The sequence below is a fragment of the Apiospora phragmitis genome (genome assembly GCF_038363925.1).
Source record: "Apiospora phragmitis strain CBS 135458 chromosome Unknown utg000002l:1.0-5516284.0:1.0-5523493.0, whole genome shotgun sequence".
Lineage (NCBI taxonomy): Eukaryota > Fungi > Ascomycota > Sordariomycetes > Amphisphaeriales > Apiosporaceae > Apiospora > Apiospora phragmitis.
The window spans coordinates 2,207,553-2,230,788 of record NW_027117400.1 but is presented as its reverse complement, the minus strand read 5'-3'; the positions used below and the strand labels follow the sequence as shown (position 1 = coordinate 2,230,788).

Here is a 23,236-nt window from a genome sequence, read left to right as displayed (position 1 = left end):
CGAGGCCGGATGGCTTCTAGTACGACTGTCTCAAAAAAAATCGATAAAAGTGATGGGTTTGAAAGGCAGAAACGGTAGAAGATGAAAAGTAGTCGAATTGGGGATCTGGTCAAAGCGAAGCGAGCTGCTGCTGCTGCGGCTGCTGCTGCGGGCGATGGGGATCGCAGTCGCTCCCAATTGTGTAGACTATCGAGATACTCGTATGGAAATGTTGAGTGAGAAGGCAACATTGTTTCCCCCCAGCACCTACGAAGACTTCAACTGACTGTCGGGTGACCTCAGGATGGAACTTTGGAAATGATGCAGCGATCCGGCTCGGGTTGGTGAAAGGCAAAGCACCGACTAGAAGGACTTGGAAGTTACATAATCTGCACTAAGCCAATTCGAGCCACGCCGTTTTCCCAGTAACTCACTGGAATTGAAGTACCTAGGTTGCCGTCTCGAAAAATTGACTGGTCTGTATATTATCGATTCACCCAATAGAGTTTTTGAATACCGGGTATAACATACATATATTGATCGGTAGCACTCAACCAACTCAGATTGTACAGTACACGATCCCATGGGGTTAGGGCTTGCTTTAGCGTGCAAGGGGATAACAGTTCACGTCTTCTAGTAACGGTACTCGTTGGGCAGGTGTCTGCGAGCAAACTTCAGTAGTAGCTACAAAGCTACTACCAAATAACAAATACTAGATGTATATATGTACCTATCTATGTGTATCCATTTCTAATACCGTCGGCTGTGCTGCAATAGGGGGCACTACCGGCGCCCCCTATCCCGCTACTTCCGCTACAGCGTTCTTCAACACCGCAGTGCTGTCTATCATAATCTGTGCGCTCTTAGCAGCGTCCTCCTTAGTGAGACCCTTGCGAATAGCCAGCACGTTGTCAACAATGACCGCATCGATACCCTCCTTGACTTGTCGCTAAACCAGAATCCTGTTAGTAAAGGACATCTTGTAAGTCGTGATTAGTGAATGAGCTTACCTGGACTAGGACGGGATCGTTGTTCTGAGCTCCGTAGCTGACGCACACCAACCCGCTCTGCTTGACCACTCGTACCAGTCGTGGGCTGTTGACGAACGGCCGCGAAACACTAACAATACCTAGCAAGTTCCAGCGGCTGGCAAACCGCACGGCCTCCTGCAGACTGCTTGCGCGAATATCGCCCACAGGTGAACAGCCAGCATCCGTCAAGAACATAATAGGTATACTTGGCTGCTTGAAGCTGAGGCACAGGCAGATGTCGGGGTTGAAACTGCTGAAGATGAGATTGCGGGTTTTGGCCAAATCGTAGACCTTGGCGAGGACCGTGTCGCAGAAGGAGTTGAGTTCCACGGCGTAGATGTCCATTTCGTGCTCCTCGCTTTCATGGAGCATGGGGTACTTCAACTCGATGTTGAACCCGACACTCTCCGGGAGCTCTCGGAAGAGGTCCTCCAGCGTGGCAAAGGGTGCCTGGATGAAGTTGCCTCGCGAATTGGCTTTGTAGCCCTTTTCTTTGAAATCGCGAGTGTGTTTCATGCGCTCATCAAGTTCGCCATTACCGTCACCAGCGAAGCCCATGGAAGAGATCGTTGGCGTGGCCCAGGCGAATTACTGCGAATCTTCCTCTCGACCATGGTCTTCTTGGCTGCCTCGGGCCCATCTCGGCGAGGTTTGGCTTCCGGGTTGATATGTAAGAATTGTTCCAACGTCAAGGTGTGTACGGGTGCGTCTATGCCAGTCTCGCTGACTAAGAAGTCGTGGTAAATGACTGGCACATGATCCTTGGTCAGCTGTACGTCAAACTCGACGTAGTTGGCTCCGAGGTTGGCTGCGGCGATGAAGGAGGGAATGGTGTTCTCTCCAAGCTGCAACGACTTGTTGGTGGTGACATTCTTTCCAAGGCCTCGGTGGCCGAAAACCATAGTTGATGACATCTTTTTCCCAATACGTTTGCTGGGAATTGACTTCCATATTTGGATGCGAGAAGGGTGTGATGACCAAGAAGTTGAAGTTGACGGTTCCAATAACCTCCAAGTTTGCCGCCATAATTGGTACGCAAACATCGCCTTGGAGACTCATTCGGTTGCTGCCTAGAGTCGGGCGTACAGAGGAGAGCAGAGCGACTCCCTCGTCCAACTTTATGCTTCTCGTTTCCAGAGTATGTGGGCACAATGTCGAACATGATCTTTACTTTAGAAATGCTCTGCGTGTGGAACAAAATGGGTTCTGTTGAGATATTGTCGTGGACCGGAAGGTCGATGATTGTAGGATCACCAGTGGCGCCCTGTGCCGAGATCACGACCGAGAGGGCAGTGTCCAGTTGGTTGTTGTGAGCCTCTGCCAAGGGCACGCGATCTAATTTGACGCCTTCCGTGTTCTTGCGTATGTCCATAGAGCCTAGACTGACCAGAACCAAGCTGGAATCTTTCAGGTAACGATGACCGAAAGATTTGACAGGCTCTGCAGTGCGAGTGCTACCATTCGAGCGCCGATCATCCAGTGACGACGTTTCTGGGGGTGAGGTGCCATTCTTGGAAGGAGGCTCCGGGTCATCAGGCCCGCTTCCCAACATCTCAGGGTCCATGTTCGCCAAGAGCAGGTCAGCAATTGGCATATGGCCACGAAGGGCAGCGTGTTCTTTGGCAGTCCAACCGAAGGAGTCCATCTTGTTCACCTCAGCTCCGGCTTCCACCAAAAGCTGGGCCACAGGTAGGTGCCCGTCAACAGCCGCAATATGCAAGGGTGTCCAGGCAAAGGACTTCTCAGCGAGTTCCAGGTTGACTCTCTGCTCATCTGTACCGTCTAGAAGGATTTTGACGATATCGACATGGCCGAACCTAGCAGCGATATGCATGGCAGTTTCTCCCGTCTCGTCTTGCCAGTTAATGTCCACTCCAGCTTCGACAAGCATCTTTACGATGTTCGTGAAGTTGGATTTCACCGCTATGGCGAGAACAACGCTTGACTTGGAAACATCGCCACGAGAGCGCAAGGCAGGCGTGCTACCTCCACGCCAATTTTCTCCCTCGAGCAAGGCCTTGGTTGTGAGAGGATGACCACCTATTACAGCAAGATGAAGCGGCGCATTGCCTCCTTATCTTGCCATTCGGGGGGCGTCGATGCCATTCTCGACATCAAATTGGCCCCATCCTTGCATCTTGGACATGATGATTTGACAGAGCACCACGAACCCAAACTGTGCCGCATAATGCAATGGCAAGCGGCCTAATGAGTCTCTCTTCGCAAGAGCCTGACGTTGCTCGGGTTGCAAGCAGTCGAGGACATACATAAGAATCTGTACAGCTTCATCATCCTTGCCCAATAGGTTCTCTTTGATCCCGTTCTCTGGGCGACCCGCAGGAGTTGCGTAGTGACTATTGAAGTGAGAACCAACAGGAACGAGACGGTGTTGGAGTCAGTATCGCCAGCATCCGCTGACTTACTGCGGCCAATCTGGATGACAAGGCGGTGGATGCAGTTGCGCTCGTTCAAATCATCGACTTCCTCTAAGAATTTGACTTGCTGCAGCAAGTATGCAATACAAGCTTTCGAGCGAGATGAGATGGAACGCTGCAAGTTGTTGAGTAGCATCGCCTGAGAGGCGGGCTCCGAGTTAACCAAATTAGCGTCGGTTAAACACTTCTGCAAACCGGCAACATCGTCCGATCTTATAGCCTGATCGACCATCTCAAGAACAGCCTGGGGTATGTTTAGCATGGCCTTGACAGATGCTCTGCCAAGGGATCGCGCCGAGCGCGCAGATCTCTCCGATGCACTGTCGTCAAGATTTTGCGAGTCGCCCAAGACGGAAAGCCACTTGTTGATTTCGTTGACAAGTCGAACGGCAGTGTGATCCTTTGCGAATGGCTTCGGATCCACTTTGGTGGTGATGTAGCGATGCTGAGTGGTAGTGTTGGTCGGGATCTTCTTGTCCAACTTTTTCGTGATCTTGACGAAACCCCTGCGATTGATGTCGCCAAAGAACTGGAGGTTTCTCAGCTGATTTCGCAGCTCAAGAAGAGCCCCCATCAGCTCTTCGACCTCGTCATCGTCCAGGTCGGCAATGACTTCGGGGCCCCTGCCATATCGGTCTTGCAGAAGCTTCACGCGACGGTGGGCTTCGGCGAACTTCTTGTTGTAGAACTCGTCGACATCCTCGAGGTTGCGGTCCAGGGCGAAGAAGAATTCTGGGGAAGGGTTAGGTTGTCCAAGCGGCCTCCGGGTAAACGCCCGAACAGGGTTATTGCCCACCTGCTAGATCTGCGTTTTCCCCGCCGTCGCCGTGGCAGCAGCCGCCTTGATCAGCTTCTTGAGGCCCTTGTAATTGATGTAGGAAGCCGCCCACTCGGGGACTTGGTTCCTCGGGAGATTTCTGCCAAACTTCATGTCGTATGGTTAAGTGCAAGTTCGACTACGGCCGAGGAGGGTATGAAATGTGCTTGAATGAATGTCGTCGCGGCCGATAAGTATTGCGGTAAGGATGTTGTTGGAGATACGTCTCTGTATGCCGAATCTAGGAAGAAGGGTATGGGTCTGGAATCAGTCAGCCGGGAGTAGAAGTTGCAAGCTAAGCTGCACAGCATTTGGCTGTTCTTCTCTTACCGGAGGTGTCGGCTCCACGGCCAGGAGATGATGTTATGAAAGGCCGGCGGGCTTGAATGAGGTGGTCGTTGAAATAGACAGCAAGGCTATCGCCATTGGTGCTCAGGGGGGGGCAGTGGGAAAGAATGAAGACAAAAACTGGAAGCGATTTCACAGTTGGTAGTGGTATCATCAAAGATATGTATGTGTAAGGTGAACCTTGGCAGGGAGCTCATTAATGACTGGTAGGTTGGTAGGTAGGTTCAATACGCAGTTGGATTCGTCCAGTAAGGGTCCCCGGCGTGAGCCCGTGCAGCTGGTTATTGGATTGAGGACTGCCCCTCACCTATCGGTCCATCACCCGTGGCGCCCCGTAAGTCTATTTCGGGATCCTCTTGCTTGTCTTGCCGCCAAGTCTTGCAAGTTCTAGGCACTTTGGTTGTAAATTTCTTCTTTTTTTCGCCAGCAGGAGTCATGCCAATGACGAAATCCACGACCTAGTTGCGAAGAATCTGTTCCCCCCATTTCGGAGATATGTAACCTACAATTAAGTGCCCCAGCACCATGTCCAGTGGGAGGTATGTAGTCGTACATACTTCGTAATCCATCGAAAAATTTCCCTTTAAACTCCAGTTTTGTCCGTTTTGTCCGTTTTGTATGATTCCGTTCCACCTCCTACCTACCTACCCACCCACAGTTTCGTCAGACTCGCCGTCGTACGTAACCCCGTCATGTGTCCAGTGTCTCACCGACTCTTGAAGCCAGCAAGCCAGATCCCACAGTCAGGTTTCATTTCATCTTGTAGGCAGGGTCACGCGGTAGGCCGCGCCGCCACCCCGTGCTTCATTCCGCTGTTGCCAAGTAATACCCCAGCTTCCCCTTTTTCCTTTCTGCTGAACTAGTTGGCACCATTCACCAGGCTAGCGTAAGCCCCAAACCCAATGGTTCACGTAATCTAGAGCAGTCGGCTCCGGCTACGGCGGGATAACTTGCTATCGACGAAATAGCTGGCGGTAGGAGTTAGCACCAACCATGATGCCTTTTAAATGTGGAATAGTTATGGTCGACGGGAGTGACAGAATCAGACACCCGAGTACAAGTATACAGCATCTATGAAGTATTTACAGACGTGGTTGCCCATGCCCACTATGTACAACACCAATGATAAATGCAATCTCAACCCATGCCGGCTGCCGCATGATACTGGGACCGCTCGTGTGACTGCAGTTGTCGTTCGGGAGAAATCATTATTGGCGACGGTCCCGCAGCATGCAAAGATAGAGCGGTGGGCTCATGCACGGCCAAACCCCCTGATGCAAATGGGAACTGTTCGGGTATTGGGGCGAGTGCCGGTGCCACCATTGAAGAGCCGGTCACAGTCACGTTGGCTTCTTCCTCCTCTAACTTCCTTGGCGAAGTTCGAAGACGCTCTATATTCTGGTGGTGATGTTGGTAAAGCATGGCAATGGGCATCTCATACCAATTAGGGTATGCTTTCCTGAAATAGCGCTGATCCCCCATATCCAAGAAAGAAAAATAGAATGGCTCTAGTTCCGTCCTTCGCATTCTCGAGCTTTCTTTCGATTCTATAAATTCCTGGTGATGTTTGTTCCTGCCGAGTTCGTACTCGTTTAGATGCATTTGGGCCGTCTTGGTACAAGCTCATGAGTGTGCCAAATTCCAAGTTCTGCCACCAGGCCAAGTCTTTGAACTGCTTCGCTAGTTTCCGATTAGGCAGACCGCGCAAGAATTGACGCCGCAGATTATTTTTTCCTGGCAACAAGTCTTTCGTGCTGATACTCCGAACAGCGTGGAAGACAGCCGGATACCGTTCGTGCCGCTGGCGGTGTTGCCAGTCGACCGGTGGCAGGCGAGATCGGGTATCGCAATGGACCCCAGTGATAGCATATATAATCGAAACTTTGGCATGTGCCTCGATCCGCAATGTCTTCTCTTCTAACGACTGGCACCGCCGTGCAAGTGCTGCCAGCCCCAGAATGCCGCCTAAACCCTCTGCCGGCATGATGTCTGTCTGACTGTCATGCGGCTTCTCAGCAAGCGTTTCCAGCGCACGAGACACCCGCTGATTGTATGGACTACCAGTGCCGAGCGATCCCATGACTTCGCTAGAGGCGTCCTCAATTCCATCGAGCTCGATCTGGGCTCGTGTGACTATCTGGAGAGACTTAAACTTGCGTAAAATCATCCTGAGCGACTTCTTTACACCACCGGCGATACGTGTGTATGGTAGGCCGGAAAGATCGAACAATGAGTAGAACATCTCGAATATTGAACGGGCCATCTCTGTTGGTGAGTTGGTATAGATGAGTTCCACCAGAGCTTTGAAGTTCTCAAAGTTCTTGGCAAGCCCCTTGAGTAGCTGCCGGGCACTTCCTTGCTCCAAGGAAGAAAGACATTCAGAAAGGAGATCTTCGATCGTCTCAACGGATATGAAACGACCCTCACGGAGACAGGCCACGAAAGACATGCAGGCAGTGTCAACTTTGCCGAAATGAAGCCACCCCCCGAATGAGGGTGTCGAAAACATCGTTGCCGCGCTTGGCCCGCTCAACCCAAGCATGTTTACGGGATGCGCAGTTGGTCTCGGCCCATAAGAGGCCCTCCGAGTTGACGATGGCGTTCTTGCTCACAATTCGGAAATGCAAGCCATCCTCGGCCACCCCTCGCATGCGACGCACAACATTGCGGAACTGCTCGATATCGTTGGTAGCCACTGCATGATTCAGCAAGCATACAATCGTCTGTTGAGTTGCGGGCCATCTGGTATCGGCCAAGTAAGAATCGACCACGGGTTGCGCCAGATCTGGACGCTGGATGCGATTGAAGCCGGCAATCAGTACATTGTAATTGTGAATGTTGGGCGGCGGGCTTGACACCAACAAGTTGTGGCATATCTTTCCCACAACTTCTGTGACGTCGCCAGCTTTATTGAATGCACTTCGGAAGGAATCGCTCAGGAGCACGCGCTCCTCAGAAGCCCATTCCGGGTCGGAACGGGGATTTACGTAGCTTGGGTGGTAAGGGCCGGCCCTGATCTTTTATACTTCTTCTAGTATACTTCCCTGATTCTGGCCCTCGGTTGAGCGTGTGTTGTTGGAATTTTTGTTCTTGTTTTTCTGGCAATGCCAAAGCAATCGTGTGACCAAAGTCTCTATCGTATGGGTAGTTCTTCCCATATGTGCTTCGGAATTGGGTTCTTGGATTTCGAGGCCTGGGTCTTGTTCTTCCAGTAAGATTGCTGCTTCGACTGCAGCCCAGTCTACTTGGTGCTGACGCCATGAGCGCGCGGTGCTTCGATACGTGCTGGCGGCCAAGTTACCCAATTCGCTAAGGAGCGCCGTAGTACTCGTCGACAGCATACCGTTCCCCCATTGTGAAGTCCCAATTGGTGTCTCGGAGGAAGCTGGGTGGTCGCTTGAGGATTCGCGAGCAGGTGCTTCGTTCCGGTCCGGGGCCTCTTGAATAGCAAGATTGCTCAACGCAGCACGAGCCTTATCTAGTTTTTCGTCGAGGTCCTTCTGCCTGTTTCCCTTCCTGTGGGCGTCGAGCACGGCTGCGGTGCCTAGTATAGTCGTGTAGCATGCTGTAAAGATATCCGCGGCTGTCACTCTTCGCCGAGATGCAGCAGTCGTCGCTCTTCGGGTTATCATGGTAGCAGTGTGGAGGCAGCCCCTACAGCGACAGGATGACTGGGCTTGGGCTGCCCGGGACCAGAGAGCGTGCATGTTCAAGTCATGGTCGGCGGGCGACAGCAAGTCGGGGGTGTTGAAATCGTTGATAAGTCCCTCGATTTCGGTCTCGTCAATTGAAGCTGGTCGGGGGTAGCGAAGTCAGTGCACTCTCGACAGGGCCACTAAGGAACCCAAGTGGATACGGCAAGTAAGCACGAGGAGTATTTGAACACCTGAACAGCCAAATCAACAATTGATGCTTTGATGTTTGATCAATACCTGCCTAAGTAATACCGTCTACAGAAATCACTGTTTAAGGTAGATATTGAGAAAGTCAGCCCGATAGGCTGATCTGAGCTGGGCGCCAGGTTTGTGAGCTGTAGATTGGTTACACAGGTACATGAATGTTAAAATGGTTTCTACGGGGCTATTCCGTGGCTAATGCTTCATTGTACAATTCTCCAGCATCTTTACATCGCTCTCCGCATACCTCGATCTTAACGAACCAGAAGTATCATTCGCGATGTTTACTCTTGCATTGACAGCAGAGCTTACGGGGTAAGTCATCATTGATTTCTGTTGCATACAAAATAGGAATAGATACTTACAACCCGTAGCGTGACCAATCTTCGGCCCAAGGACACTGAGGACAGCCCATTCTGGTACACATTCACTGTCCAGTGCACATCATGCCGAGAGACGCATCCCAACAACGTGGGCGTAAGCCGATTTGTACGTTAGGCATCCTCCTTTGAGTAAGGTGAAGGCCGTTGGAACTAATACTCATCGTAATCTCAGGACAACAATGAGATGAGCGGCAGCAGAGGTGAGGCCAACTTCGTATGGAAGTGCAAAAACTGCAAGGTCCGTCTTACATACTCTTCAGCCAGCCTACTTATAGGCAAAACGCATTTCTAACCATGGTCTACAGCGAGAGTCGTCTGCTTCAATCAAGGCAGCACCCAAAGCATACGAACAGGGAGAGCCGGCCAAGCGACAGTCGATCCTCGAGTTTGATTGCCGTGGTCTCGAGTTCACCAAATTCCACCCCGAGGTGAGTTCATGCCTTTTATTAATATGCATCTCTTGAATTTGTTAGCGACGACTACTGACGCATGCCATGCATAGGGTCAATGGTTGGCAGACGGCCTTGATTCAGGCACGAAATTTGAGGAGGTGGAACTACAGGATGGAGAGTGGTTCGACTACGACGAGAAGGCTAACGACGAAGTCAGTATCAAGGATTTGACTTGGGAGATACGGAGATCTTGAATGGGCCATATCTCCAAATACAAGAGAGATAGGTATAGCTCACGATAATGAAGGGAAAAGGAGCATTGCATCATGAGAATCCCCCTCCCTTCTTTGCCTTAGAGTTATGCATCCATTCATCTATCCAGTAATGCCATTTATGATTTATATGGGGTATCCATTCCTTAGTCATCCTATTTTTAGCCCCACGCTCCCAAAGCTCGAAAAGTCCCTAAGAAGTGTCAAGCTCCATCCAAACCAGGCGCGCCAAAGTGAACACAAAACGACGAGATCTCCCATTTCTCGCCCAACAAACCGCCCAATATGAGTGTAAGTGTTGACACTTTCCGTACGAATACCTGTAGCGAGGGCTTCTAGCTAACCAGGCGCATAGTTCATGCCCATCAACCCGCGGCCGATGCTGCAAGACCTGTACGTTTCCTGTTACCGCCTCCATTCGTTTTTTCTTCTTCGCCCAGCACGCCGTTTCGCGGACCAAGACGCAGCAAGACGGGAGAGGCCAGAAGGGATTTTTTACACTCTACGTGAGCCGAGAACTAACCATGCATATGTCGTAGTGTCAACAAGGACATCGTCGTGCGACTCAAGTGGGGCGAGACCGAGTACAAGGGCCGTCTGGTCAGCATCGACAGCTACATGAACATTCAGCTCACCGGTGCGCAAGAGTTCATCGACCAAAAGTTCACCAGCGATCTCGGCCAGATCCTCATCCGGTGCAACAATGTGTTGTGGATCAAGGGCGCTGGCCAAGGGGAAGGCGGCTCCGATGTGAAGATGGAGGGTTGATAGCTGGGAAAGACGGACAAGGACACGCGGATCAATAACAAAAGTGCGAGGCTCGGACCCACGAGGGAGGATCCGGTTCTACGATCTACAGCGCATTGGATACGGCCACGATGCCCTACCCTTGATGGTCTGGATTACTGCTGGCAAGCTTAAACGCGTCAATGAAGGAAAGCAGAAGGACGGCCACATATCACATGACTGCTGTTGATGGAGAGTACCTCGAGAATTGGTGTTACGAGTTTCCACCATTATAATAACATGCCCTTGTGCGAGTGTTCAAGCAAGACTTGGTCCTTTCCAGAACATGACAGTCCATGTACTAGGAAGCAAGCATTGGCATTTTGGCTGGACGTACTCCTCACAAGAAGAAACGGAAATATGGTGATTGTGTGGTTTTATAGCATGTCTCATACCCAGGATCAAAATCAAGCTCATACCCAATTTTCATCCTCAAGATCCTCCTATCCTTACGTCCTAGGAAGTGGCAGCAGTACCGGGGAATCTCGTTGTCCCTTACATCAAGCAGGCGATCTTGCGGCTACTGCACATCTCGGAGCCTCCGACCTTGATCCGTTGCGTTGGGCCAACCCAGGCGAACGCTTCGACCATCCATTCGTACCATACCTGCTTGTCGTCTGTCTGTCGCCACATGCTGACCTCGAGCTCCGTGTCAGGGGGAAGTAGAGAGGTTGCTGCATATATATTAGTTTTCGGATGTACGTTGTAGAGAGCTTATGAAGCTTACCTTAAGTGGGAAGAAAATCGGGAACCACGAGATCATGTTCTTACTCTTCCGGTCAATGTTGTTCGGCAGCGTACTCAGCTCGACCGGCGTCTTGCCAGCCACCGTAGGCTCATAGAGCACCGACTCGAAGTAGCCAGCAAGGCCGTGGATCACGCCGCGGGACCGGCAAACGAACGTCAGATGGCAATGCCGTGAATTGTGGTCGTTGGCGCCGACACCGCCGGCCATGGATCCGCCGCCGCCTCCCACGACACCCCCGGACCGCCGCGCGTCGACCATAGCCATGGTAGACTCGAGAAGCGGGTGCACAAACTCCCATGCCTGCTGGAACCGCGCGTGGCCCGGCACCTTCTCCGCGACGAAGTCGAGCTGGAAGAGACGCACGACCCAGGGCGTCTCAAAGCCATGCGGGTCCATAGGCAGCCGCTGGCTGATGTCGGCATGGATCCGCGGCGTCGAGATGGGCGACATGTGCGCAGTGTATGACTTGGGGATCGAGATGCCGTGGGGCTTGGCAAGGACGTGCTGGATGCCATCCAGACACTCGGGCGAGAGCTCGTTGTCGCCGTACGAGCCCAGGAGCTCGGAGATCAGGATGTCGACTTTGCCGTAGACCGGGTTCTCGTCGGCAGTGCCCGACAGCAGAGGTCCCTTCCAGGCGCGCATATCCGTCTTGACGACCGTCACGCGCCCGCCCCACTCGCGCTGGTTTTGGCGCAGCAGGTAGACGTAGGCGTTCGGGTTCTTTTCGACGGCCCAGACCTGGACCGGCACGCCGGTCGTCTCGCTGGCCTTCAGAGCGCGGGTGACGAGGGGCCCACGACCGGATCCCGCAACTGCGATGACAACCGCCCCTGTGGACGAGGAGGTGGGCTTGATTTGTTGGGCCCATTCCGTTAGTGCCTCTGTAACAGCTGCCTCGTACTGGTTGTATTTGACCGGGTCACCTTCGAACACTTCGTATGTCACCGACTCGAGGTTATCGGATAGGGGCTGAAGGGGTGACTGCAACCAGTCCTGGAAGTTCGACAAAGTCGACCGTTCCAGCGCGGAGAGCGGCTCCTGCTGACTTTCGACATGGCGCAGGTAGGATGCGTAAGGGTTAACCGTGAAGTACTTTGGTGCTGTTCTTGTAGGTTGTTGCGAGGCTTCCGAAAGGGAAGGCCAAGCGGCCTCAGCTGGGGCTGCAGTGTCTTGCAGTGTTTCCGAGCCATCCTTGAGCTCCGGTCCAACATTGCAAAGCAGGAAATACGGCGCATGCTTCAACTTCATGTATGAACCAATCATATCCTGATGGTGTTTGCTCAAAGATGGGTTTCCACTCTTGTTGGGTTGGAAGGAGGAAGGCCCGAAGGTCAGATACTGCAGTGGTTCAGAGAACCATCTGGTCTGAACCTGCTTCTCTGGCAAAACCCGCGGCACTCGTACGGCTGTGTGTATGTTAGTAGCGCAACTTGACCACTGTAGGCGAAATAGAGTCCATCCGCGTCCTAGACAGAATGTGTTGTAGAGAACTCACCGACAGACAATCTAGAATCATATGTGCAAGCTGTTCGTATGACATGCCACGAGTCCCAAGTACTAAAGATGTCGATCTCCTCTGGTTCTTCACTTCCGGGCTGTTCTTTGTTAGGCAGCGCCGAGGACAGATTTTCGATGGTCTCCTCGAGGCCGGGTTCACGGTACATAGGTAGATGGATGATGAAGTTCAGGCGAGTCCCGATTACGAGAGCCTCCTGGATGGCGCGACCAAACTGGGCGACCCCTTGACCGCTTCCAGCCTTGAGGGCGTCATTCCGTGGGCCTGGGACGATGAGGCTTCGTATGCCACAGAAGTTGGCGTAGTTGACCTCGAGGTTGAGTACCTGTCTTGAGATATTTGAGATAATTGGGTTTGAGGAGCAAAGATCAATCCAGGGGCTTGAGTAGGCAACGAGACCGCTGGTGTATGTGTCAGGGAAGAGGGCCGTATCCTCTATAGTCAAAGGGGGCACGATGGGGTCAGGGTGGCAACTGGGAAGCTCCGACTTCTCCCATTCCCCAACACTGCTGGCAACCAGGTCCTTGATCCGCTGATGGAAGTGATGGTTTGTTACTGGCGTGGTAGTGAAACTAAAACCCGAGTTCAGAATTTGCCCATACTGCAAGTCAGTCGGAGGCTCGCTCCGGGCGGAGTCGTGTTGGCCAATGTAAAATACTGGGTGAACATCGTCGTATCCCTCACTCGTTTGGTCCATATATTCTTGAGCCATTGTGAGTCGGGTTGCGCAAGAGGCTGCGGGAAATGCTTGATTGGTCGCAAAGTATTTTTTGGTGGTCAAAATATGTGTAGGGTTAGGGAGAGAGGAGAGATTCAAAACCTAAAGAGATTACAAGTCCATGGTATCTAGAGAGGTATAACAAGGATCAGCCAGCTAGATGCCTTATCACTTCTTCCTGTCACTCGAGTAGTCCGAAGGTGAGGTTAAGGATGTGCCAAAGTTCAGGAAGGTAGTGAAAATTCCATTTGATGGACGGTAGGTAGCGGTTGTTGGTGGAGATCCACCTTGTCTTTGGAGAAATATTCAGCTTCTTACCTATAAGCCGCTCATAGGCAAAATAAAGTCGACAAACGCTGGTCGCCATCCTTTTTTCTTCTTCAGCAACTTACGTACGTTGTGTAACTGTCAGGTATGCATTCATACTTAACCAAGTAGGCGTCTTAAATATAACAGCTTTAGGTTATACTTAGACTGCATATCAAGACATCGGTAACAAATTAACGTTTACTATCATGTCCTCATGGCAACACAGGTAACTGCTGGAATTGAAATCAGGTGTACCTCTTATGGAAGATAGGTTTGCCATGTTCCAAATGTCCAGCTGGAAGGCATGCTCGCCCCCTTGCGATTTGTACACAAGCCTTGTTCATGGTTCAATTCATATATGTGTTCAATGAATACAGTGATTGATATCTTGTTCATGATTTGGACGGAAAAAAGTCTTAAAACCCAGTCAGAGGCCAATCACTATCAAAGGATGACCCCACGGACCCCACCTAAAGTCGGCTTTGAGCGCGGGGCAAGCAGCTATCTTTGGAGTTTGCATTTCCTGGATACCTAAGCTATCCGGCCTACCGAAACATAACCCGCACAAGCACCCAGATCGAAGTCGGCGCATAACGAAACCGTCATAATGAATCGGCGTATGGTATGCTGCCATCTATCTCGGCTTACTGTACATACTTACTGACCGCCTCGCGCCCTTGCAGTTGTCTAAGGAGGAAGAGGTCGCAGCTGGCGACGAGGTCGAGGTGCGCCGCGAAGACCAGGATAAGATCAACAAGTTCAGCCGGCTCCACCAGAAAGAGCTCAACATCGAGGAGGAGCTCAAGGTCAAGAATGTGCGTTCCTCCTTTTGACCATTGCTTCTGTGTCCCATCGTCCACATGCTGATGCGAAAGGTGCTTGCAGAAGGAGAAGGAAGAACTCGACGACATCACAACCGAACTGGAATTGGCCAACGATGACGAACTCGTACCGTAAGAAGCGCCTCCCACAGTCACGTTGCACATTTACGATTCACGGGCATATATTCGAAAAGCGCCATAGCTAACCACACGACATGACCAAAGATACAAGATCGGCGATGCGTTCTTCAACGTTCCCCTAGAACAGGCGCAGGAGATGCTTGCTACATCCAGCTCCAAGATCGAAGAAGACGTGTCAGCTTTGGAGGACAAGATGGGCACGATCCGAGACGAAATGACACAGCTCAAGGTTGAGCTTTACGCAAGGTTTGGCCGCAGCATCAACCTTGAGACTTGAGCGAGTCTCTGCCGGCGGTAGATAGATGCATCAAACGGCTGGGAATAGATAAAACATGCCAAACTAGAGGGGAAAAGGAAAACCTGCAACTAGCTGTATTGATCAAGTGTTGATTGCTTCGGATTCGCAGCCAAAGGCACAGGACAGGGGTGGTAGGCAGCCGGGAGGACCAGGCTGCAAAGATATGCCTACCTACATATGACAGAGGCCAAGATCCGGGTCGAGCTGAGATGGGTTGATGCCAACGCAATATGAGGCCTCACAAAAAGTAAGCATTGCGACTGCTGGACGAATGAAACAGCGCCATAAAGATACGAAATACGGGCTGCATCGCGGATGTGTGGGTGTTAATGGGCGTGTTAATTTGACAACAAGGGAGAAGGGGGAGACGCGATGGATCCTGAACCCTGTATGCAATCCAAGGTCAGCTAGTTTGAAACTGTTGCTCAGGAACGCCCGGTATGACATCATTCCAGCGACGGAGGTTTGAACTCTGCCCTGGCTAAGGAGCTGGGACTCTGGGAGCCATCTGAAATCCGACAAACCAATGAAATACCCTACATCTCTCGTCTCTTCTCACCTGCTGGGTTCACATTGTGCATACCTACATATATATGAAGGTAGCGCAGTTGCTCTAGCTACTCCTTTTTGTAATTTCCCGTTGTGTTTCTCAGCCCTCGAAACCCGACCGGTGACGCGGCGACTTCACCAACATTATTTCGCGGCTGTTTGATTGCCATTTTTTCGCAAGTGTGCAGACTGCAACCAACGTTGGGTCTGCAGCAATCAACAGTCCAGATCCCACCCAGTCGAAGGACGCCACAGCATGTCTTTCGCTCGTACGTTGGTGCCTCTGTCGGTCTGGGCCGCCGTGGCTCTGGCCGCACCAGCACCCGAACCAGAAGCGCTGCCACATCCGATGGTTACCGCTGCACCCGTTGTGCCGCGAGACTTTGAGCCCGGCACATATGTGAAGAGCTTGGTCAGCGGTTTGGGGAGCGACGTTAGCAGTTATGTCGCCTCTGGCATCCCACAGTACTTCCAAGATTTCCCGACTGGCGTAAGTAGAATACCGCCCCGCCTATACTTCATCTGGTTCGAGGCCATGCTAATATTGTGAGGTTCTAGGACAAGGTAAAGAAGTCCCTCGGAATCGATGACAAGGACTTGGAGGCGACGCCGACACAAGTCCTCAACGTTCCGTAGGAATTTTCCCATCTGGTCGAGAAGCCTAGATTTTAAAGCAGCACGCTAACTGCTGGCAGCGCTTACGCCAATTGGACGGACGAAGGCTGGAACGTTCGGGTTCACGGAAACGTCTATAAGCTGCCGAATGCCACGCAGGAGAAGATCGATGATCTTGCCAATGTCTTCTTGATTGGAACCGACATCGAAGACCTGCCCCCGAACCAGCAAGACCAGGCCAGGAATGTGACCAGATCCATCTATGTCGTGCAGCAGCCGCACCAGAACGTCACTGTCCATTTCGAGAACGATGTCTCCGTTGAACCCGATGCCAGTGGCGGCGTGATCAATGCCAAGGGTGGTGCCCAGGTCATAAAACTGCCATATGAGACCACAGTTGAGGGCGACTTTGACACCTTCGTCAAGCTAAAGAACACCACCGGACCAAATGGCGGCCACATGATGGCGGGAAATGAGACGAAATCAATCCAGTCCCTCAACATGTATGTCAACGGCACGATGTCTGGTAACGCGACGGCGTACCTGGTGCCTCCCACAGGTTTCACCATCATTTCTGATATCGATGATATCCTGCGCGTTACCAAGATCTATCAGCCAAAGGAGGGACTGCTGAACTCCTTCGCTCGCCCTTTTACTCCCTGGATGAACATGCCCGAAATCTACGCCAACTGGTCTGCGAGCATTCCGGATTTTCACTTCCACTACCTCACGACTACTCCTGAGCAAGTGACAAGGAATTACATGGAGTAAGTGTATCCTGTCGGCCTTCAGTGGCAGCATGGGCGAACTAACTTGCCGTGCAGATTCATTTACAAGACGTATCCCCTCGGATCATTCGATACGCGACCTCTTAACTTTTCGGATGTCTCGGCCACACTTCAAATCCGCCGTTTTCTGTTGGACAAGATCTTCCAGACGTTCCCGCAGCGAAAGTTCATCCTGATGGGTGACACCACCAACTCAGACGTCATGAAGGCCTACCCTGCTCTGGTCAAGGATTATCCCGGCCAGGTCCAGTGCATCTTCCTTCGCAACACGACCGCCACGGACGACGGGGACCTGTTCCCCTATGATACCTCAGGATTCGAGGGGATCGACCAGAAGCAGTACATGTTCTTCAACATCGTCGACGACTTGAAGAACCTGGACATCGTCGGCGGCAACTGCTACAACCCTAACGTCAAGCAGAACGTCACTTTCGGTTTCCAGGGCCGTGGCTTTGGCAACGCAGCCCCCAAACAGAGCTCCGTAACATCATCCGCCTTCGGTCTCTTCGTGCTGGCCTTGGCTCTCAACATGCTTATGTAAGGGAACTCGGCTGGGCCATAGCCCGAGAGTTGAATGAATCGTTATTGTTGGCGATGCCACGGGCGGTAGAGGGACAAAATTAGTATAAGAGTGTCTTGGAAACTACTTACGAGGTACGACTAGGTTTGCATATAACAGGCAGTATACTGAAATGGGCGTTTGGGATGAGCACTCGGGATCGCGTGTATCGGCATTTTCATGGTTACATAGCGCTTAGGTAGCTCTTATCGCCGTACATTGGGTTTGCATTCGCGCAAGTCTCTACTAATGAATATATTATGATGATAAATCGCCACGGCAGAGTATGCGGACAAGCTGGGTCCATGATCCCACAGACGAGTTTTCGTTTGTAATATTGACAATTGCCGCTGTTAAAAGGAGGGGGTCTTTATGTCCCATCAAATCCAGGAGAAGAGTGATTCTTTTCCTGGTGTAACCAACCGACCGGAGCCTGCCGCCCCTTTCAGACAGCGCTGTATACTGTCTAGCAGGAGAAACTTAGCTACTGGGCTATGGCACCCCCTGAAGACAGCATATTGGCCTGAATGTGGACGGACTAGCTGCCTCTTGCCGTAATACGGGTGTGCGTGTTGACGCTGGTTATGTGAAGCATGTTATTGTGTATACCTACTTGGAACCACTATAGAAAAGGTAGTCTCGTGACTAACTTCTCGCCCAAGCCAGATAGTGAGGTTGCGTTTGTGGTCTCGAGGATGGTCAGGGCGGAATCAGCAAGGCCCTTCTTAGAGTAGGTAGACAGCCCCTATCATTGGACTTTAAGTACTTGTTCTTGTGGTTCATAGGCATGATCGCAAAATTTTCGAGTCGGTGACATCGTGACATTGTATAGGCCGTCTCCTTTAGTAAGGATGTATGCAGTCTGCTCAACCTACGGCAAACGGTCAACTCATCTTATTACATTTCCGTATAGAATCGAGAACCTTTGAAAATAATGTGGAAAAGGGGTAATGCCCTGGCCTTGGCCCAGCATCTGGAGAGCCTGTGCCAGTTAAGTTGTTGAGAGAGAAAAAGCAAGCAACAGTGGTGATATTTCCGCACCGTACGGACCGAGGTGGCCACAACTTTCGGAGGTTGAAAGGCAACGTAAACTAGACATGCTGACGAACTCTATGAGTGCCATAAGAGAAACCCGCGCCTGTCTTTACTGAGATCAATGGTCCCTCGATTATGACAGCTGGTGCGAGTTCTAGTAGTTACCTGGTGAGCTCCAAACACGTTTTATCTATTTGGTTGGTCTTACATGTAAAAGGACTCGACGAAGAGACTTCTTTTGACGACATCCCTCTGCCGGCCCTCTGCGAAAAGATAATTAACAGCTTTAGTGATTACATCAGCACCATACTGGAACAACAGCATGACACCGTTCTCAAAGCTACGGTCTATAGCCATATGAAGTGGCGTCCACCCTGCGTCATCATAGGCATGGGAGTACGTACTGTAAGCTTCCTTGTTTCAGGCATACTGCTCGGAGACAATCTGGGGCACGCCCCCGTGCTAGTGAGGAATGGCTCAGTGCAGACCCGAGCGCCGCTCGCGGTCCACGCTGTCTAACTGCGCCCCGTTGGCGAGGAAGATAGATACCACCTCAGCGTGGGCAAGATAGTATGGGCCGTCCCAGCCTTCTTAGGAGTCGGCTGTGGCCTGACGAGGGCAGCATACCGTTGCTGGTAGTCGGCACAGTACCTACTAGTAAGCGAGCTCGCACTGCTACTGAACTGGTTGAAAAAGAGACTCTCGTCGATGACAAATGGCGTTGCTGTGCTCCGGTTATTGTCACTGCTGTTCGAGGTCTGGAAGTAGGGAAGGGTGCTCCCATCTCCTACTGCACCAGAATCCCGCAAGCTAGCGCTAAGCGTTGTCTTGGCTGGACCCAGCGTTGATGGTCGTGTCATCTGCGCCTAGCGTCCACGGCGGCAATGGCTGCGAAAAGGGAACCGGGCTCGGGAGCGAGGCCCGAGGCGCCTTGTGTTGAAACCGCGTGCCGTATCACGTTTCGTTTTTGGTTGCAACGCCATAGGTACAGATAAGCAAGCTGTAACCTAAGCAGTGGGTAGAAGATGTCGATCGACTAGGGAGCAAGGTGGTAGGTTAACACGGATCTTCCCGCGGAGCGGCACGGTTCTGGAAGCGACGGCCGTCGGGCGAGCCGGTGGGTATCTGGAACTCCACATTCGACGCCATGTCTGTGGAAACACTGCAGGCTTGGACAACGGTTGGATCAATGGTACTCGGAGCCGAGGAACAAACTAGGTACTCTCGGGAGGGACGTCTGGTTCTGGTCTGGATCTCGAGAGTTATTTTAGCCTCCGCAGAAAGGAGCCGATGGAGGCTTGGGTATGTATTCTCCCCCTTGTCATCCATCATCTGCCAAGGGCTTGCGGGGTCTCAAGCTGCAGACGGAAACGCAATGGGCACGATAAGACATAAGCTGGCCCCAGAATGATGGCCCTCGGCCGTCCCTCCCGCCGGGTTTGGCGACCAGCGACTGTCAACTGGTGGGGGGGCTCTGGCCTCCAGGACTGCGGGGGTCTGGTCCCATCTTGGATGCAGTGATCTCTTTGTTCGGTAGTAACTTTTTTTTTTCGCGGTGGTAGAGTAGTGGGCGGAGTTTTCTCCAGCCGTGGCATGTAGCAGGGCTCTGTACCTCTAGGTGAGATAGTCGGGGGGTTGGAGCCTCTGCCGCACAAGCCAGCAGGTAGTCGACCCTGCCAACGAGGGGGTTTCGACGCATTCTGGATGTGGCCGACGATCACATTGTGTAAGTATGCAGCGTTTACCTTTTATGAAATTATGATGATCTACCAGCGGCAAATATATTCTTCCCGCCTCAGTCCACACAAATCAACCATACATACATTACGGAGTAGTGGTCGATTGTTTCCCTCAGACGACAGGTCGTTTTGGGCCCCCCCCCCAAATCGTCAACGAATCAGGGCGTACGCCATGTAGTGGGGGTTTTTGGTTCTGGACTGGGACTGCAGCTGTCAAAAATAAGGGAGTCCCCTCTTCTGACCAAGGGCGGCTCGACAGCCGCTGAACCTTCCTTGTTCGATGCTAAATGCAGTGCTATGTACAGTATGCTGACAACGTCGTACTGGTGACGCGGTGGCAGGCAGTCTGCGATGATGTCGAATCGCGATTACATGAAGTGAGCAGGGGCATGTTATCAGTCATCATGTGATCGCCGTTCGCTTGGCGCCGTCCTCCACAAACGTACATCATCTACAACCGTTCCCGCAGGTACTTATGGTGATATGATGTCCAGGTTGGATTTATGCTTCACCCCTGTCCTTGCTTTGGTATGGTGGACACTAGTACGTGATGTTTATGGTATCCCTGCTAGACTGAATAGTAGTAGTAATTACTGTAGTAGCCAATGCTGGCCGGCAAATGAACGACAGGCTCAGAGCCTCCAGACCTGTTTGCGTTCCGACAGTCTGGCTCCCTATTGATCCTTCTTCCAATTAGAATGTGACCGACCGTTCGTACAATCTTAAACGAACGCCTTGCAGCAACATTGGGGCAAAGAGAAAACCAGTGACACATCACAAACGACGACAAACATGATATGCCCACGACACATAGCCCACCCGCCCACTTTGCTTCCCACATAGACTTCAGATCCCTCTGGATACCATGGTGGCGTCTGGAACGGCAGTAGTCGTCGTGACTTGCGCTCCTTGGGGTTGTTGGTTAGGGTCGCCTTTGTACCGCAAGGTCCATTCGTTGCCAGTCTCGCCTCCGGCGACGACTTCCATCAAGGTGTAGTAGAGCATGCCATGCTCAGCCCGTGGTACGGAAATCTCCCTCGAGAGTTGCCACGGTGCTGCTCGCGTGGCGTCTTCTGTGTCTCGTCCTTTCAGCTACCATATTTTGTGGGCAAGATAACCTAGGAATCAAGGTAGCAACGCAGGAAGCCATACAAGACATTTGTTACATGTTATACCATTCATATAGGCCATTTCTGGGCAGTTATCTGAGTAAAAGTACCTGCAGTGGTACTTGTATAATCCGCCTCCTCCTGGGTTACTCATGGTGGCGGTTTTGGGAAGCGGCAAACAGTTGAGGTTGTTAGAGCACTGGTTGTACTGCTGTTATGACAGTAGCAAGTGATAAAGGAACAGAAGGGTATATCAAGTCCTGTCCGATGACAGTAGCATGCCCAGCACCGTGTGACGGGACGGGAGAAGATATTAGGTGTCGCCGTGAGCCAGAAAAGAGGTGGAGTGAAAGGTCATGGTGATCTACTCAGGGGCTCCGGCGGCGGTAGAGTATCACCCCGTCTTATATAGTTGCCGAGTCTACAAAGTCGAGGGGTCCATGAGCGAGTATTGGCCGGTGGGGATGCATCATTCCGATACCACGCTTTCCAACTCTGTGCATGAAATCGTGATTTAGACCCATACCCAGGGTCGGCAAACAGCACTCTTGCTGCTTGGCCAAGGATGGTGGTGATGAGCAATCAGTTCCTTGGTTGCGACCACCAGAGAAACAGCAAGACAATGTTTTCGGGGATCATACCAGTATGGCCAATGAGGATGGAAATGCGGGAGCCATCATGCTTGTTATTGCAATAAGATATGCGCGCAAGGTGGTGGTGGCCTGGGCGAATCCTGTATATTAGTTGCAACCTGACGTACGTGTCAAACTGAAGTATCACGGCAGGCCTCGGAAACGAAACGAAGCGAACCATGACTGTCCCAAATGACGGCAGTGTTCCTGTTGGGAAACCCCGATGGTGACGAGAACGATGGTCGGCTTCGCTTCGCCCTGCATCATCGTGCAGCGCATTCTTGTAACATGAGGCTAATAACGATAGGCGTTGCTTGTCAGGAGGGGATGGTTGGTACATTACGCAGGTAGGTACATAGCACCATCAAATTCTCCGATAGACAAGGGGGGGGGGGGGGCAGCGGGCAGCTACGAAGGACCCCGGACGCATCTGCAGCTTCTTTTCCACACACTTGCAACTGTCGTGTCGATGCACGTTTTTGAGAGCCCGAACCAAACTTTGCGACCAAACCCCTTCTTCCCTCTCGCACCCCTTGCTGCCGATCACTGCATATATGCACTCATGGCCTCTCGTGTCTCGCACCATTTTCATACCCGCCGCACTGGGACCTTGTCTCCTCCAAATAAGGCACTTTTTCGGTGTAGATCACAGTTCCAACTTGAATGCTTCCTGACGCCCGCACATCATGTGAGGTACATGCAGGCTGCTTTTGGAACTCGCGGGTACATGAATATGCAGGCTCAGCTCGTTTTCGTCATGATTTCAAGGAGTGGAAGAGTACCTCTACGGCCATCAAAAGAGACGTTGGTACATACACGGCTTTTACTGGTCCCGCGTATTTCGGAGCTCGGCAAGAAATGAGCACCCCAAACACCGTTTGGGGACGCAATACCAATGGCATGGTTCCCCAATAAGCTCAAGATATGCAAGTCGCCCAAGATGGCACTCCGGACCCATGTCGCCATGATAACCCTTCAACTCTACGATTGGATGATGGGACCGCTAAAAAGAAAGAAGATCGCTTCGAAAGCTGCCCGCTCCCTCCGCCCCGCCCTCCTCTATCAGGAAATGTTCGTTGCGAGGGAAGCCAGTGAGATGACTGCTTCCTGGTAAGTGACTACAAGTACCTCTACGGAACTTTGTGAGTTACGGGACTGGTTATGGTCATAGAAGCCTCGATCTATGTACTGTTCCTCCTACGTCTATCATGAGGATTGTTGATGACAATCTTTGAGGTTAAGTGAGATTTCCTGTTAGATCCTCGAAGAACCTTCATTGGGCCGCGTAGTAAGTGCTCGTTCAGCTGGGATACCGAG

At 51.8% G+C, this 23,236-nt stretch overlaps 7 protein-coding genes across 7 annotated transcripts; 4 read left to right on the top strand and 3 right to left on the bottom strand.

Moving 5' to 3' along the window:
* Positions 1 to 775: 775 nt before the first annotated feature.
* PG994_001532 (Glycerophosphocholine phosphodiesterase GDE1) lies at positions 776 to 4,401 on the bottom strand (the record flags this gene model as incomplete). Its single annotated transcript, XM_066852941.1, has 7 exons — positions 776 to 928; positions 990 to 1,501; positions 1,603 to 1,924; positions 1,989 to 2,056; positions 2,097 to 3,050; positions 3,278 to 4,177; positions 4,242 to 4,401. Coding segments are annotated over 7 exons (3,069 nt in total), but the record flags the coding sequence as incomplete, so codon positions are not given.
* A 1,346-nt stretch (positions 4,402 to 5,747) lies between these two features.
* On the bottom strand, positions 5,748 to 8,242 carry PG994_001531 (uncharacterized protein; the record flags this gene model as incomplete). The annotated part of the gene is made up of 4 exons (XM_066852940.1): positions 5,748 to 6,008; positions 6,199 to 6,951; positions 7,094 to 7,627; positions 7,736 to 8,242. The coding sequence occupies 4 exons, from the start codon at positions 8,240 to 8,242 to the stop codon at positions 5,748 to 5,750; spliced, it is 2,055 nt and encodes a 684-aa protein (XP_066721081.1).
* A 544-nt stretch (positions 8,243 to 8,786) lies between these two features.
* Positions 8,787 to 9,535, top strand: PG994_001530 (uncharacterized protein; the record flags this gene model as incomplete). Its single annotated transcript, XM_066852939.1, has 5 exons — positions 8,787 to 8,821; positions 8,881 to 8,995; positions 9,062 to 9,127; positions 9,195 to 9,317; positions 9,392 to 9,535. The coding sequence occupies 5 exons, from the start codon at positions 8,787 to 8,789 to the stop codon at positions 9,533 to 9,535; spliced, it is 483 nt and encodes a 160-aa protein (XP_066721080.1).
* A 303-nt stretch (positions 9,536 to 9,838) lies between these two features.
* PG994_001529 (small nuclear ribonucleoprotein F) lies at positions 9,839 to 10,321 on the top strand (the record flags this gene model as incomplete). Its single annotated transcript, XM_066852938.1, has 3 exons — positions 9,839 to 9,844; positions 9,909 to 9,946; positions 10,093 to 10,321. 3 exons carry the CDS (start codon positions 9,839 to 9,841, stop codon positions 10,319 to 10,321), a joined length of 273 nt encoding a protein of 90 aa, XP_066721079.1.
* A 513-nt stretch (positions 10,322 to 10,834) lies between these two features.
* On the bottom strand, positions 10,835 to 13,318 carry PG994_001528 (PRMT5 arginine-N-methyltransferase; the record flags this gene model as incomplete). Its single annotated transcript, XM_066852937.1, has 3 exons — positions 10,835 to 10,984; positions 11,067 to 12,496; positions 12,586 to 13,318. The coding sequence occupies 3 exons, from the start codon at positions 13,316 to 13,318 to the stop codon at positions 10,835 to 10,837; spliced, it is 2,313 nt and encodes a 770-aa protein (XP_066721078.1).
* Positions 13,319 to 14,240: 922 nt separating this feature from the next.
* PG994_001527 (Gim complex component GIM3-like protein) lies at positions 14,241 to 14,872 on the top strand (the record flags this gene model as incomplete). Its single annotated transcript, XM_066852936.1, has 4 exons — positions 14,241 to 14,255; positions 14,317 to 14,448; positions 14,519 to 14,586; positions 14,680 to 14,872. 4 exons carry the CDS (start codon positions 14,241 to 14,243, stop codon positions 14,870 to 14,872), a joined length of 408 nt encoding a protein of 135 aa, XP_066721077.1.
* Positions 14,873 to 15,698: 826 nt separating this feature from the next.
* On the top strand, positions 15,699 to 17,386 carry PG994_001526 (uncharacterized protein; the record flags this gene model as incomplete). Its single annotated transcript, XM_066852935.1, has 4 exons — positions 15,699 to 15,932; positions 16,001 to 16,074; positions 16,138 to 16,824; positions 16,882 to 17,386. 4 exons carry the CDS (start codon positions 15,699 to 15,701, stop codon positions 17,384 to 17,386), a joined length of 1,500 nt encoding a protein of 499 aa, XP_066721076.1.
* Positions 17,387 to 23,236: the final 5,850 nt, after the last annotated feature.